Genomic DNA, 17,097 nt, shown 5'->3' on the forward strand with positions numbered 1-17,097 from the left:
TAGCAACCGCATTTGACAAAAGATTCTGGCTGATTTTGTCTAAAAAGTAAAAAAAAATGTTAGGAGTTCTCAGGCTGATAACAGAGCTATAAGACTTAGCTCATTGAAATAAGATAAAAAAATACTGCAGATATATGTGCCCAGCTCAAATTTCATGAATCGGGTTTACATCCACTTTAAGAGAGAACATTTTCCAAGGATGAGGGCTGCTCTCCAAGATTTAGACTGGGGGGAAATATTGGCATCGATGTACACAGAGCAGAAATGTGAATTCATCAGTGGCTGTATGTGAACTCACTGCAAAATATATTCCCATGGGCGATAAGTTTAAAAGTTTAAAAAATTTTTTACGAATGTGGCTCATGGACAAAGTTATAAAAGCTATAAATAATACGAAAAGAGCTTTAAAAAATATAAAAATTAAGGAACACTATCGTTGTTTAAATTTTACAAAGAATGTAACAGAATATGTAAAAAGGAAATCAAGGATGCAAAAATTCAAAACGAACGACAGATTGCAAAAGATATTAGGACAAACCCCAAAAAATTCTTAAAATATATTAATAGTAAAAAGGTCAGGTCTGAGCATGTAGACCTTTTACAAAATAATCCAGAGTGGGTGGCTGGGGACAAAGTGAAAGCAAATGTATTAAAGCAGAGGTTCACCCAAATAACATCTATATAAGACCAAATAATTTATACTTCTAACATGTACAGTAGGCACTTTTTTTTTTTAGGCTGTACATATCTTATCACTATTTTCAATCCGGCTTCCGGGTACTCACTCCCGCGAGAGTAGGCGTTTCTATCCTGAGGCGCAATGTAATCTGGGAGTTTGCCCAGATGAGTGACGTCCTTCAGAAAAAGTTCCCCCCGGCGCATAAGGCCCCCCCCCCGTATTGCGTAGGCGCGTCACGAGAGTCACAGAGTTTCCGAAAGTGCCGAACATGTAGAGCCGCGAGTTAGCTCTACACGGCGCCTGCGCACCAACTAGGAGCCATGTAGAGCTGACTTCGCAGGCGCCGTATAGAGCTGACTCGTAGCTCTACATGTTCGGCTACTTTCGGAAACTCTGTGACTCTCGTGACGCGCCTACAATGTACATGTTAGAAGTTTAAAGAATTTGGTCTTATATAGATGTTATTTGGGTGAACCTCTGCTTTAAATGCTTTCTTCAGCTCTGTGTATACAAAGGAGCACGGGGGGGGGGGGGGCTCTAAGCAGGAAGACGTATCTGTGTGTTTCCCCAGTCACACAGTCCCCCATACAGTTAGAAAACACGAACAGGGAACACATTGATCTCCCCTGATGTTAACCTCTTCCCTGCCAATAGTACAATGTCAGTACATATTTCTAGCACTGATCGCTGTAATAATGTCACTGTTTCCCAAAAAAGTGTAAAAAATGTCAGTTAGGTGTGCGATCTGTCTGCCGCAATGTCGCAGTCCCGCTAAAATGCACTGATCACCGCCATTACTGTTAAAAAAATTTAATAAAAAAATGGCAGAAATCTATCCCCTATTTTGTAGACACTACAACTGTTACACCAAACAATCAATATACGCTTATTGGGATTTACCAAAAATATGTAGAAGAATACATATTGGCCTAAACTGATGAATACATTTGTTGTTTTTATTTATTTTGGATGTGTATTATACAAGAAAGTAAAAAGTATTGTTTTTTTCAAAATTGGCAGTCTTTTTTTTGTATATAGCACAAAAAATTAAAACTGCAGAGGTGATAAAATACCACCAAAAAAAGCTCTATTTGTAGCGCAGTGCTGTATCGCAAAAAATGGCCTGGTCATTAAGGGGGTAAATCCTTTATGAGGCTGAAGTGGTTAATATTGTTATAAATGATATGGGTCTGGGATAAAAAGTACCATTTCAGTCTTTGCAGATGACACCAAGCTATGCAGTGGAATAATATCCTTAGACGGATTTCTCCAACTTACAAACCGATTTCAAATTCAAAGCCAACGTCTAATTGGGCGACTATGAGGTTTAAAGGGGTTGTAAAGGAATTTTTTTTTTTTCATAATAAGCATCCTTTACCTGCAGACATTCCTCTTTTCACTTCCTCATTGTTCATTTTTGCTCAGAAGTTGCTCTATTTCTTCGCTGTTCTGTTCACTTCATGCTTGTCTGATTTTACTGACCACCGGGACGGGAGGCTTTACTGCGGTGGTCAGTAACGTGCTCATGAAAGAGCGATGCAAACCAGGAAGTGAATGAGAGAACAGAAACTAGAATGCCGGAGGTGATATAGATGAAGGAATTTAATAGGTATTTACTCGTTTTTTTAACAGAATCATTACACTATTCTGTCCCTCTACCTTGCAGACATTCATTTTAGGCAAAACATTTTTTTCCTTTACAACTCCTTTAAAGTTGATAAATGTAAAGTTATGCACTTGGGGGCTAAGAATATGCATACATACTAGGAGGAGTACAACTGAGGGGGTCCATAGTGGAGAAGAATCTGGGGATTTTAGATCATAAGCTCAATAATGGCATGCAATGTCAAGCTGCGGTTTCCAAAGCGAGCAAAATCCTTTCTTGTATTAAGAGAGGTATGGACTCCAGAGAGAGAGATATTATTTTGCCCCTGTACAAATCATTAGTAAGACCTCATCTGGAATATGCAGTTCAGTTTTGGGCTCCAGTTCTCAAAATGGATATCGGGGAACTGGAGAAAGTGCAGAGAAGGGCAACCAAACTGAGGCATGGAGGAGCTCAGCTATGAGGAAAGATAAGAGGAACTGAATTTATTCTCTCTTGAGAAGAGGAGAATAAGGGAGGATATGATCAACATGTAAAATACATAAGGGGTCCACATAGTGAACTTTGTGTTAATTTATTCACTTAAGGTCATCACAGAGGACAAGGGAACACTCTTTACGCCTAGAGAAAAGGAGATTTAATCTCCAAATAGGATAAAGTTTCTTCACAGCATAGCATTACCCCTGTAGGAGCTGCTGGTTTAGATTGGGTTTTGCACGTTACCTCTAAGTTTGTTGTCCAGGGAAGAAAGTCTGTAGAAAATGAGATGTCCACACAAGATGTAAAACCTTCAACTGTTAGGTTTTATTTTTGCTGCATAAAACTTGTTCAGGTACGGGGTACAGAATGCACAAAAAGTATCTAAAGTTTCAGTATTCACCACTCACTCCTGAGTGGGTATTGCTCACCCGGATAGACCCCTCTCACATGGTCTAGCAGCCGGAATGATGCACGGACAGTATGAGAACGAAAAATAGATAGTCAGGGATCCTCTACCACAGGATTTATGTCTCGAACTTCCTGCCTTACAGCAAAAGAGCCTTTAAGCCAATCCGGGGGACTGTAAGACAAATTGAGTAGTGGATCCCTTTTATAACGAAGTCACCAGGCCTATCCCGAGACATCAGCTTGCCTTGCTTGGTCTCCTCCAGGGCAGGTCCTCCCCCGGTTTCCTTCATTAAGCAGCTTCCCCCACTTGGATGGACAGCTCGGGATCCCCTTTAGAATCATAGGCCCCAGCCAGCATAGCTGGGCCTATTTGATAGAGATGCAGTCTCGGACCAACGTGGTCCTGGGGCTGGAATCACACACACGTGCCTCACGCCAGGAGGGCCACGAGGCGAAGGACCCCGAAAAACGGCGTCTGCCCCTTAAGTACCCCTTCCCAGCATGCACAGTGGGGCACCACTCCCACTGGGCTTCTGCCGAGAAGGGTCACTTAACACACCATGGTTTGCTTGAGTTCCAACATGGGCCTGAGGTGGTAATGCCACCTACAGGCAACAGAGGAAAACTTTCATCAAGCACAACCATAGCCAGAACAGAGGCTAATTTCAATAGAATTAGTAAAGTCTGAGCCCAACTATTGGCTCAGACGCCCCCTAAATTTATAATAGCACCCCATTCATTGGGAGCAGGGTACTACAACAGTAAGAGCTGTGAAAATGTGGAATAGACTCCCTGCGGAGGTGGTTCTGGCCAGCTCAGTAGATTGCTTTAAGATTCTTTACTATATGTACATAATATAACTTGGTACTGACATTTATAGGTAAAGTTGGTCCAGGGAATATCCGATTGCCTCTCTGGGGATCAGGAAGGAATTTTTTCCCTGCTGTAGCAAATTGGATCATGTTTTGCTGAGGTTTTTCGCCTTCCTCTGGAGCAACTGTGGGTATGGGATTGTATGATAAATATATATATATATATATATATATATATATATATATATATATATATATTTATTTGGGGTACAGTGGGAAGACAAAAGCATTTTCTTATGATGAAAAACATCCATGCCTGGCTAAATTTAGCAAACACACATCTAAAGTCTCCTAAAAGCATGTGGGAAAATGTGTTATGGTCTGATGAAACCAAGGTTGAACTTTTTGGCTATAATTCCAAAAAATATGTTTGGTGCAAAAACAACACTGCACATAACCAAAGAACACCATACCCACAGTGAAGCATGGTGGTGGCAGCATAATGCTTTGGGGCTGTTTTTCTTCAGCTGGAACAGGGGCCTTATTCAAGGTAGAGGAAATTATGAACAGTTCCAACTACCAGTCAATATTGGCACAAACCCTTCAGGCTTCTGCTAGAAAGCTGAACATGAAGTGGAACTTCATCTTTCAGCATGGCAAAGACCCAAAGCATACATTCAAGTCAGCAAATGAATGGCTTCACTAGAAGAAGCTTAAAGTTTTGGAATCCCCCAGCCAGAGCCCAGACCTCTATCTGACAAAAAATGTGTGGGGTGATCTTAAAAGGGCTGTGCACAGGAGATGCCCTCGCTATCTGAAAGATTTGGATTGTTTTTGCAAAGAAGAGTGGACACATATTACCAAGTCAAGATGTGCCATACTGATAGGCTCATACCCAAAAAGACTGAGTACTGTAATAAAATAAAATGGTGCTTCAACAAAATATTATGCCGCGTACACACGATTAGTCAAACCGTTGAGAACGGTCCGATGGACCGTTTTCATCGGACCAAACCTATCGTGTGTGGGCCCCATCTGTTATTTATCCATAGGTTAAAAAAAAGCAATCTTGTTCTAAACGTAACCGATGGATAACTAACCTAAAAAAAAAACGATCGTTTGTAGGCACGTCCATTGGTTAAAAAGCCACGTATGCTTGGAAGTCGACGCATGCTTGAAAGCATTGAACTTAATTTTTTTCAGCACGTTGTTGTGTTTTACGTCACCGCGTTCTGACACGATCGGTTTTTTAACTGATGGTGTGTAGGCACGACTGACCATCAGTCAGCTTCATCGGTTAACCGATGAAAACGGTCCAACAGACCGTTTTCATCAGATGGACCGATCGTGTGTACAGGGCATAAGTTTAAGGCCGGGTACACACGGACAAACATGTATGGTGAAAGCGGTCCGTCGGACCGTTTTCACCATACATGTCTGCCAGAGGGCTTCTGTACGATGGTTGTACACACCATCGTACAGAAGTCCGCGCGTAAACAATACACGGGGCGTGTCCGCGGTGTCGCCGCGTCGATGACGCGGTGTCGCCGCGACAATGACGCAGCGACGTGGGCGGCCCGCCTTTAAAATGCTTCCACGCATGCGTCGAAGTCATTCGACGCATGCGAGGGACGGCGGGCGCCTGGACATGTACGGTAGGTCTGTACTGACGACCGTACATGTCCGAGCGGGCAGGATTCCAGCGGACTGTTTTAAAACAAGTCCAGGAATATTTGTCCGCTGGGAAAAGGCCCGGCGGGCAAATGTTTGCTGGAATTCGGCCCGCTCGCGCCCACACACGACCAAACATGTCTGCTGAAACTGGCCTGCGGACCAGTTTCAGCAGACATGTTTGGTCGTGAGTACGGGGCCTAAGGGTGTGCAACCATATTATTTTATTTTTTTATTTTTACTTCCCTTCACCTAAATGATTTTAGTTTGTTGTTCAACTGAGTTGTTTAGTTTATAGGTCACATTAGAGGTGGAAAAGTTCTGAAATTATTTATTTTTGTCTCCTTTTTTACTTCACAGAAACCTGGCATTTTAACAGGGATGTGTAGACATTTTATATCCACTTCATGTGGCACACAGTCACAAAACTCAATGCTTGTCTGAACTCCAGGTCAAATGGATAAAAAGGTAATCTTAACAGCAGCCATAGTATTAACCTCCCTGGCGGTATGATTCTGTCTGGAATTACGTACCAAAAGCGGTACAATTATTTTGCAAGGAAATTTGGCGTTTTATACTGTAGGCCTGTAATTTTTAGAAATAACTCACTTAAATCTGACCAAACAAGAGTCTTGTAGGGATCCGGGGTATGACATTTTTTTTTAAAACAAAATTATAAATTATAATATAATAAATAATTATAAATAATTATAACAAATAATAATATAGTTATAATAAAAATTATTCAATAATGTAATCAACTCAAAATCACTGAAATTTGCTCAGTTGCAGAATTGTCGCTGTCATTATTATTATTTTTTTATGACGAATTTCCCCACAAATCGCTATCGCACATTTCTGCAAGTGATTATAATTTATTATCGCTGTTTTCTAGCTGATCTAAAACCATTTTTGACATAAAGGGACACTTTTGGACAATCTACAGTTTGCAGGCAGAAAGAACAGTTTTTATTATATAAAAGAACATGTAGGGCACTGGGCAGACCACTAGGGACAAGGGGGTGTGTATTTTTTACATACGGTACTGTAATCTATAAGATTACAGTATACTGTATGTAATGCGTTTGTTTACCTTTTTGAATTTGGCGCCGTTCTCCGCTCCCGTGCGTCGTAACGTCGCAGGGACCGGAGATCGGCGGCACACGGGGAGACTGTGAATCGAGCGAGGAGGTCCCGCTCGCTCACACAGCGGGGTGGCATCGCTGGATCCAGGGACAAGGTAAGTAACTTGCCTGTGGATCCAGCGAGAAGGTAAGCCGCGCCGCTGCACACTCTGCATGTCCACCCCGAGCGTGACTCGAGGATACCGATCCTAACATTGGAAACCCACCCCGAGTCACGCTCGGGTTTACCGCTAAGGGGGTTAAAGGGGATGTAAAGGGAATTTTTTTTTTTTTCATAATAAGCATCCTTTACCTGCAGACATTCCTCTTTTCACTTCCTCATTGTTCGTTTTTGCACTATTTCTTCTCTGTTCTGTTCACTTCCTGCTTGTCTGATTGTTACTCACCACCATGATGGGAGGCTTTACTGCGGTGGTCAGTGACGTGCTCGCCCCCTCCTGGGAACTACATCTGTGCGGCAGGACGCTCTCTATGTGTTAGAGACTTCAAGGAGGTGTGAATTACTGGGCGTGCCGCAATTCATACTGGGAAATGTAGTTCTTACATGAACGAGCGCCGCAAACCAGGAAGTGAATGAGAGAACAGAAACTAGAATGCCGGAGGTGATATAGATGAAGGAATTTAATAGGTATTTACTTGTTTTTTAACAGAATCATTACACTATTCTGTCTGTCTACCTTGCAGACATTGGGCCAAATCCACAAAAGAGATACGCAGGCGGAACTGCTGTTCAGCCTGCGTATCTCTGTGCCTAACTTTGGAAACGATCCTCAAAAGGATTTTTCCAAAGATAGGCAGAAGATCTGACATCTGTAAGACACTTACACTGTCAGATCTTAAGATGCAGTACCGCATCCGCCGCTGGGGGCATTTCGAGTCGAAATGCCGCCTAGCGTATGCAAATGAGTACTTAAGCAGATCCACAAAGCTTTTAAGCTTTGTGTTTTCTGCGTAAGTTACGATTTGCACGTGTAAAATTAGGGCTGGTTTTACAATGTGTAAAGTTAGTACACCATGTAAAACCAGACCTTTTTTTCGATCGCCGCGATTTTTTTTTAAATTTGAATTTTTTTTCCCGGCGCGTAAATTTTTTTTCACCCGTCGCAACTTTATTGTCCCGTCGCAATCCACAAAGCCCGGCGTAAATTACGTTCGCGCGCTGCACGTCGGGAAAAATGACGTCACACGCATGCGCAGTACGTCCGGTGCGGGAGCGCGCCTAATTTAAATGGGAATCGCCCATTTAAACTAGGAACGCCTTACGATGGACGGAGTTAAGTTGCGCTGCCGCAATTTTCCGGGTAAGTGCTTTGAGGATCGGTACTTAACTTCGGAAAATTGCGGCAGTGTAACTTAACTCTGAAAAGTTAAGTTAGGCTGCATGTCTGTGGATTTGGCCCATTAATTTTAGGCAAAAAAATTCCTTTACAACTCCTTTAAGCAAATTGTAAAAAGCTTTAGGAAGTATAAATTCTTTTGAAAAATACAATTGCATTGTGTAACTCCTTCAAAGCTCTATGCTAGCAAAAGACAATTCAGTTTGCTTGCAACCACAAAATTAACAGCAAGTAAAAAACCTATATACAGGGTGGGCCATTTATATGGATACACCTTAATAAAATGGGAATGGTTGGTGATATTAACTTCCTGTTTGTGGCACATTAGTATATGTGAGGGGGGAAACTTTTCAAGATGGGTGGTGACCATGGCGGCCATTTTGAAAACGGCCATTTTGAATTCAACTTTTGTTTTTTCAATAGGAAGAGGGTCATGTGACACATCAAACCTATTGGTAATTTCACAAGAAAAACAATGGTGTGGTTGGTTTTAACGTAACTTTATTCTTTCATGAGTTATTTACAAGTTTCTGACCACTTATAAAATGTGTTCAATGTGCTCTCCAGTGACATGCGGCGAGTGCTGAATGAAGCTAGGACAGCCACTGATGTTTCTTCATTAGACCCCTTTCACACTGGATACGCCTATAGCGGAGCCTTAAAATCGCGGTAAAATTGCGGTAAAATATCAGTGTTTTACCGTGATTTTAACGCTCCGCTATAGGCATATCCAGTGTGAAAGGGGTCTAATGAAGAAACATCAGTGGCTGTCCTAGCTTCATTCAGCAAGAGCCCACAGCGTAGCACTCGCCGCATGTCACTGGAGAGCACATTGAACACATTTTATAAGTGGTCAGAAACTTGTAAATAACTCATGAAAGTATAAAGTTACGTTAAAACCAAGCACACCATTGTTTTTTCTTATGAAATTCCCAATAAGTTTGATGTGTCACATGACCCTCTTCCTATTGAAAAAACAAAAGTTGGATTCAAAATAGCCAACTTCAAAATGGCCGCCATGGTCACCACCCATCTTGAAAAGTTTCCCCCCTCACATATACTAATGTGCCACAAACAGGAAGTTAAAGTGGAGGTTCACCCTCAAAAAAATTTCTGACATCACACGGAGTCGAGCCATCCTACCGACAGAATGCCGGTGTTTTTTTTTTTTCCTCAGCACATTCCTCGTTATCAGGATTTTCACCTCACGGCAATCCCGCGGGAGTGGGCGTTCCCAAGCACTGCCTGTGATTGACAGGCTTCCGAACGGCGCATACTGCGAGTCACAGGTTGCCGAAAAAACCCGAACGTCGGTGCGGCTCTATACGGCGCCTGCGCACCGACGTTCGGGTTCTGTCGGCAACCTGTGATGCGCAGTATGCGCCGTTCGGAAGCCTGTCAATCACAGGCAGTGCTTGGGAACGCCCACTCCCGCAGGATTGCCGTGAGGTGAAAATCCTGATAACGAGGTATGTGCTGAGAAAAAAAAAAAAACACCGGCATTCTGTCGGTAGGATGGCTCGACTCCGTGTGATGTCAGAAATTTTTTTGAGGGTGAACCTCCACTTTAACTTCCTGTTTGTGGCACATTAGTATATGTGAGGGGGGAAACTTTTCACTCTGTGTGATGTCAGAATTTTTTTTAAAGGGTGAACCTCCACTTTAATATCACCAACCATTCCCATTTTATTAAGGTGTATCCATATAAATGGCCCACTCTGTATATCTAATCAACCTAAAATCAACCTAAAACACAATATACAGTATAAATATGAAAATATACATATACTGTATATATATATATATATATATATATATACAAACATACTATACATACATAATACACGATGACCCCATAGATTTGGGCCAATGTCCATAGCACCTACATGACTGTCCTGTTTCTTTCAAAAGCCTATATAAAACATATTTTTACAGGTTTTACTATCAGTTTTCAGGAACAAATACACCTATGTCTCTGCTGAAAAAATCTAGTGGTTAACGCATTTTTGGTTCATTTGGTAATGGGACATGGTTGGTGCGGTCTCAGCAGGCAGTGCCACCACGTAGTGTAGACACCTACAGAGTAAGTGCGCACATACCCTTAACATAACGAGGCATCTACAGAGATAGAATATAGAATCACCTTTTTTTACAAGCATGAAATGGATCGAAGAGATAAATAATTATCATATTTGAAAAAAAAAATACACATTTTCAAATGTTTACCAGGAATGAAAAAAAATGAAAGTCTTTGGTTATCTTCATTTTAACTTTCTTTTAAATACATAATGAAACGTATCACAGTGGACATATCAGGTCAGTAAAGCAATTAAAACATAAAAAAATATTTACTGAAACACCTGCCCGCATGACATTTAAATTATCCTGCGCAAACCAGAAGATAAATAATAGATTTCTTATGTGCTAAAACAATAAAAAACAGAAAGCAGGGTTTGTTTCTAATTGAAAATGCAACAGCAGCAACACCTAGTGGTGCAAACACTCAGTGATAATTGCTGGTACAAAGACTGGATTCTCTTTAGAAAATAAGGTTCCCAAGTAATGTATTCCGCGTGACTCATTTCCAGTGTCAAACTGGAGTTACAAAATGACCCTGACATTATGAAGAAATACATATTTTCATGCAGAGAACATTTTGTGAAGTCTAATGAAGCAAAAAGACATAAATATTGCTGTCAGTATTAACTCATTACAGATAGAGCATATAAGCAGAAATTTCCATAGTCTCAATAATGGCAGTTGGTGTACCTACAGGTGGTAATGGCAGCAGAGATACAAAGATCTACTTGAGATTGATGGGTGAGAAGATATCCTTCCATCCTCGTACACAAGCTAGGGCCTGCCATTATCATTGCTGACAGTGATGCGCACATCGATTTCTTAGGCCTCGTACACACAACCATTTTCCTCGACAGAATCCATCAAGAAACTTGGTGGCAGAGCTTTTTTCTAGAGGAAAACGGTCGTGTGTATGTTTTTCATCGAGAAAACTGTCGAGGAACTTGATGAGAAAAAAAGAGAACAAGTTCTCTTTTTCCTCGTCGGGAGTCTCAATTTCCTCATCGTGTTCCTCGTCAGGCTGGTTTTCGGCGAGAAACACGTTCGTGTGTATGCTTAGAAACACGCAGTAACATGAGATTAGCAAAAGCAGCCCCAAGGGTTGTGCCTGTGGAATCGAACTTCCCTTGCCGTCGTACATGTTGAACGTCACTGCGTTTGAGAATGAAGAGATTTGGTCTTGACAGTGTGTACGCAAACAAAGCTTGTCAAGATTCTCGACAAGCCTAACAAGGAACTCGTCGAGGAAAACGATGTTTCATTTACGACGAGTTCCTCGGTCGTGTGTACGAGGCCTAAAACTTGACTTTTCTGCATACATAAAAATCAGGCTCTAAATCAGAAGCTCTTTGAGGCTGAGCTCACACTTGTGCGATCACAAACATTGCATGTAATTCGCAAACTGTATGGCAAACTGTATGGCTGAAATGGCATTGCATTCACACCAAATTTTTGGTCTACAGTGCAATCAGATTGCATGGGTGTTCACACTTATGGGGTCTAATTCCTGCACCATTTTACAGGTCGCACTGCGATCTGTGAAACGATCTGGAGGTGTCATTAACTTTACATTGACACCTGCAGCGGTTCTCATGTTCAGGTTCGTAATTCTGGTGCAATGCGGGAACCCGCACAGGAATCATGCTGGTTCCCACATCGCACAAGTGTGAACCCAGCCTCAAAACTGAACTCCAGTGATTGAAAGTTTCCATAATAGTACACAGGCAGCAAAAATAACCTGTCAAGGCTTTTAACCCTTTTCTACTTTATCCAAAAAAGAAAAAGATTTAGGCTATACACCACTATAACAAATACAATTGTGTCCTCTCTTCACCCAGAGCATGACTGGACAGTAAATGAGCAGCAGAAGACTGGTGAGCTCATCCCTCCACTCACCCATCTCTCTTCCACTATCTGCATGTTCTATGTCACCATATTTGCATGCAGCATACCTAATTGGCTAGCTGTCCTGCTCCACCCTCTCTCTCAGACTGAACGCTGCTGTATAGGGTATTCAAAAAAGCTTATACCAAGTCAAATGAACATTTCTACTCTACTTTCATTTAAAAAAATATATTTGCTTATTTATTATTTATTACCTAGCTGCATTAATGTGTATTTGCCTCTGCCTGAAGTTCATCTTTAATTATTAAATCATCTATGGCCAGCTGCAAGAACACCAACCCTTCAAGCAAATTCTACAGTTAAAATATTGTTCACTTTCATCATTTTTTATGAGTGCAGAACATGACTGATTGTACCTACCTGATGACTGTAGGATAGAGTTCTGTGGTGTATAGAAAAATACAACTAAAAGAAGCAGCCAAACAGCCTTTTCCAAAAACTGCCAGACTGGTCCTTAGTGCCTGCAGCTCTAAAAAGACAAATGATTATTAATTTCCTCTATGCAGTTATTTTAATGGCGCGCCAATAATAAGAGGGCCTTTTGTCTTACCAATTGGCACAAAGATGTTAGCTAAGATTGCCAGTCCTCCAAGCAAAAGGGAAAAGAACTGTGTGACTCTCCGACCAATGTAGATCATGCATATGGTGGAAACTAGCTTGGCTGGAAAGTCGACAGCCCCAAAGATCACCTGGATTAGATAGATGCTCACTCCAAATTTTTGTAAATCCATTGCTAAGCCGTAATAGGCGAAACTAGTAGAGAACCTATGACAATACAGAAAAGTACAATATGATACAGAAAAGTACAGACCATTAAAGTGCAACTGCAGACAAAACTTGTTTTTATTTGAGTTTTGGCTAAATCAGGGAAAGGGAAATTGGTCACTACAATATTTACTGTCTGAATTTTTTTCCTGGGTAATTTCTGGCCTCGGACTTTATTAACAAATTATTAAAAGTAGGGGGTGTTACCTTCTTATAGTTGTCATCAGAATATGTCCCCACCCCCATGGGAAGATTTCCCCTCACCTTTTGCAATAATGACATCTAAAAAAAATAAAAAATATTTCCCCTTTATTTCTGTCTTGGTAACAATGGTCACCAGCACAAATAGAGATGTCTTTGTATTTGAGGTAAGAAGGCAAAGATAAAGAGTGATAGTATTTGAAAAGAAATAGAGATAGATAGATAGATAGATAGATAGATATATAGATAGATAGATAGATAGATAGATAGATAGATAGATAGATAGATAGATAGATAGATAGATAGACAGATAGACAGAACCACTGCCACCAGAATACTGTAACATGTGTCCAGTATAAGGCCTCATGCACACTGGACGTTTTTTGTCATTTATACAGCAGCTGTTTTTGACAGTAGACATTTTTTTCTACAGTCATTAAACTCTCCATCATGTTATCCTATGTGTCCATGCACATGAGAGATGTTTTTCAGCTGTAAAAATGCTCTAACGCTGATAAACGCTGATGGACGTCGATAAATGCTACAAAATGTTACTCACCCGCGTTTTTTAACGTTTTTGATCCATTGAAAAAGAAAAAAAAAATCGTAAGAAAAAACGCTAATAAATGCTAAAAAAACGCCATTGCAAAAATGTTGAAATAAGCTGAAAAAAGTTGAAAAACTCACTGCAAAGCTACTGGCATTTTTATAACGTTATTGTAACGTCCAGTGTGAATGAGGCCTTAAGCCTCGTACACACGACCAAGGAACTTGACGGGCGAAACACATCGTTTTCCTTGTCGAGTTCCTCGTTAGGCTGTCGAGGAACTCGACAAGCCAATTTTCTCCATTCCCATTAAGGAAATAGAGAACATGCTCTCTTTTTGGCTTGTCGAGTTTCTCGACAGTTTCCTCGACGAAAATGTACACACAACCGGTTTCCTCGGTAAAAAAAATATCTCCCAGCAAGTTCCTTGCTGGTTTTTGTCGAGAAACTCGGTCGTGTGTACGAGGCCTGAGACTTTGATTTTTCTAATTTCCAGCATTTTAAATGCAGATTAAAGGGAATCTGCTGGAATTAGCATATGGAGCTGCCCTTGCTGATTTGTTTTTAAAGTTGCATGATTTAGGGCTGCCTCATTGTCCATGCTTTACTAGTAAGTGAGGCACAGAATCAAAACAAATGTGTGCATATAACATTTCATACCACTTCATATGCACATATATCTGTTCCAGGTCAGAGAATTTATAGCATTCATATTTCTATCCTGACAAGTTCCTATTAAAGTATTAAAGCAATCCTGTCAGGTGAAGATAAAATCAAGATGAAGATGCTCACCTTCCTGGTGGTCCATGTCTTTTTACCTACCCATCATCCCAATGCTGCTGCCTCTATAAGACTCTTCACTGTTCACTTCTGGGAGTGAGGAGACTCCTGTGGCTCCATCCTCTGACCATTACATAATTACAGGACTGGGATGCATGAAACCACCTAAGTAAAGGGGGGACAAAGGCATCATCACTCCCAAAAAGTGTTGGCTGGAGACAGGGCCGTCTTTAAAGTGGGGCAAAAGGAGCAGCTGCACTGGGCCCAGTCATTGCTAAGGGGGCCCAAAGCAGCAGCCCCATGAGCCCACGCTGCCCACAAATAGTTGGGTTTGGCTATCACTCAGGCGATGCATGAATATTTTTTGGCTGTTATGTCTGCTGCCTGTGCGGTGATTGGCCAGCTTGGTAAGGTAAACCTTGTTTCGGGAGAGTGCCTGTCTGTCCCGAGCACAGTCACATCAACCTCTCTCCCTCACCATGACTGAGAAGCCGCAGACCATGGCCCGCTGAAAACTTCTTCGCCGTGGGATTTGGCAGGGTGTGCTTGGTGTTCCCCTGACATCCTCTGGATACTATCAAGGTGAGAATGCTGTGGGGAGGATGCAGGGGTGTTTGGGAGCGGAAAAGGTGGTCCTGTGTAATGATGGGGGTAGTATGAGGGAGGGGTGCTGTCTAATAATAGGGGTAGTATGGGGAGGGTATCTTGCGTAATAATTGAGGTAGTATGGGGGGGTCCTGTGTAATCATGGGGGTACTATGGGGGAGGGGTCCTGTGTAATAATGGTGGGCAGTATGGGAGAGGGGGTCCTATGTAATGATGGGGGTAGCATGGGGAAAGGGGTCTTGTGTAATGATGGGGGGGCCAAATTGCATGGGGGGACCCAAGAAAATGTTTGCCCAAGGTCCAATCAATAACAACACTGATGGCGGTCGCAGCACTGGAATAGAGGGATGTTAGGAGACGCTGCCCACCATAGAGGTTAGTATAAGAGCTCTTGTTTTGCAGGGAGCTTTCATGTTGATGGCATCTTCACTTGACAAGGTGGTTTCAAGTAGTTAACCTAGGGAAGCTCATTTTTTGGGCCTGTTTGTCAAAAGCTGAAATTCTAGATCCATATCAAAATACTCCAGTTTACTTTCTCTTGCAGCTTTAGAACTAACATACAAAATTAGCAAATGTTCTAGGGGGGTGCTACTTTTGACAGTCTTCTTACCACACAAAGCTCACAGCAAAGGATATTCTGCGGATGGTTCTGGTTCGAACCAGATCAAACACTGTATACGTTGAATTCCCACAAGCCACCTCTTTCACCATATCAGCTTTTAGTGTCTACGGTTAAAGAAAATGAGAGCATAAGGGCATGTTTAAGGGCAGGAAAAGGGAAACATGTAGGTGCTCATGGTTATGACGCAGAACCGCTCTATGAGCTCTATATAGTGTGAGAACTAACATCAAAGGTAGAGCTTTAAGGGACCCAACCAGTCGCTCTATTCTTCTTTTTAAGGGCTTTTCTTGCCCAGTTTTTTTTAAAAGAAAGTTCAGGAAAAACACCATAACATGAGTTTGCCAGTGTTTTACTATAACTTATGTATAAATATCATAATTATTTCATTGTATTTTTGATAATTCTGTGCAGAAAATAGTTTATCCAATTTTCCAGTCATGCCAGTATTCCTGCAATTGATTGATTAATGTTGTCAAATTTGTCTATGATTGATTATTTTAGGCAAAGCAGATATATGACATGAAATGCTACTGTAAAGTAATTCAGTTTTAATTAATTTTATTTAAGAAAAATAAATAGATAACGTACAATAAAAAAAAACAAAAAACAATAAGATCTGACAAGGGTCATAACCCCTCACCACTGGATTTAATTTGTTTTTTAAATAAAACGTTTGGGATTTAAATACACTTTAAGAATCTTTAACCACACTTCTAGATATGCGACCTACAGTATGCCATGACACAGGTTACATACCTAACAAGGAACAAGTGAATAGATAGTAAACCTCCCTTGATCAGACTAAAAGGGACAAATAACTTTCAATCATTATCATATCACTAGAGAAACCTCAACAAGGTGTGTTAAGATGCCACCATGAAGCATTTTAACCACTTGCCTACTGGGCACCTACACCCCCTTCCTGCCCAGGCCAATTTTCAGCTTTCAGGGCTGTCACCCTTTGAATGACAATTGCTCAGTCATTCAACTATGTACCTATATGAAATTGTATTCTTTTTTTTTCACATAAATAGAGATTTCTTTTGGTGGTATTTAACCACCACAGTTTTAATTTTTTTGCTAAACAAATGAAAAAAAACCCGAACATTTGTAAATAAGTAATTTTTTCTGTTACACTGATGTGTGTCGATGATGCTGCAGGTATATGCTGCACTGATGGCCACTGATAAGGTGGCACTGATGGGCATTGATGGGCAATAATGAGGAGGCACTCATGAGGCTGCACATATGTGGCTCTGATGAGCACTGATGGGTAGCACTGACAGGCATCACTAATGGGCATTGATTGGCAGCACTGGTGGGCACTTATTGGCAGCACTAGCGGGCACAGATTGGAAGCACAGGTGGGCACTGTTGGGGCTGCAATGATAGTCAGGACACAGATGATCAGTGCCCTGATTGTCAGTGCAGATATCTCCTGTGTGGATTTGCCA

At 41.4% G+C, this 17,097-nt stretch overlaps 1 protein-coding gene across 1 annotated transcript in view; it reads right to left on the minus strand.

Annotated features, from left to right (window-relative positions):
• LOC120917388 (solute carrier family 22 member 6-A-like) overlaps positions 1-17,097 on the minus strand; it is an 81,134-nt gene that overhangs the window by 21,861 nt on the left and 42,176 nt on the right. The window contains exons 7-9 of the mRNA XM_040328652.1: positions 15,632-15,747; positions 12,673-12,887; positions 12,483-12,591 (exon numbers count right to left, since the gene is read on the minus strand). Coding sequence (XP_040184586.1) covers positions 12,483-12,591; positions 12,673-12,887; positions 15,632-15,747 — 440 coding nt within the window. The remainder of the gene's footprint in view (positions 1-12,482; positions 12,592-12,672; positions 12,888-15,631; positions 15,748-17,097) is intronic.

This window comes from Rana temporaria, chromosome 11, assembly GCF_905171775.1.
Source record: "Rana temporaria chromosome 11, aRanTem1.1, whole genome shotgun sequence".
In the NCBI taxonomy this organism is placed as follows: Eukaryota; Metazoa; Chordata; class Amphibia; order Anura; family Ranidae; genus Rana; species Rana temporaria.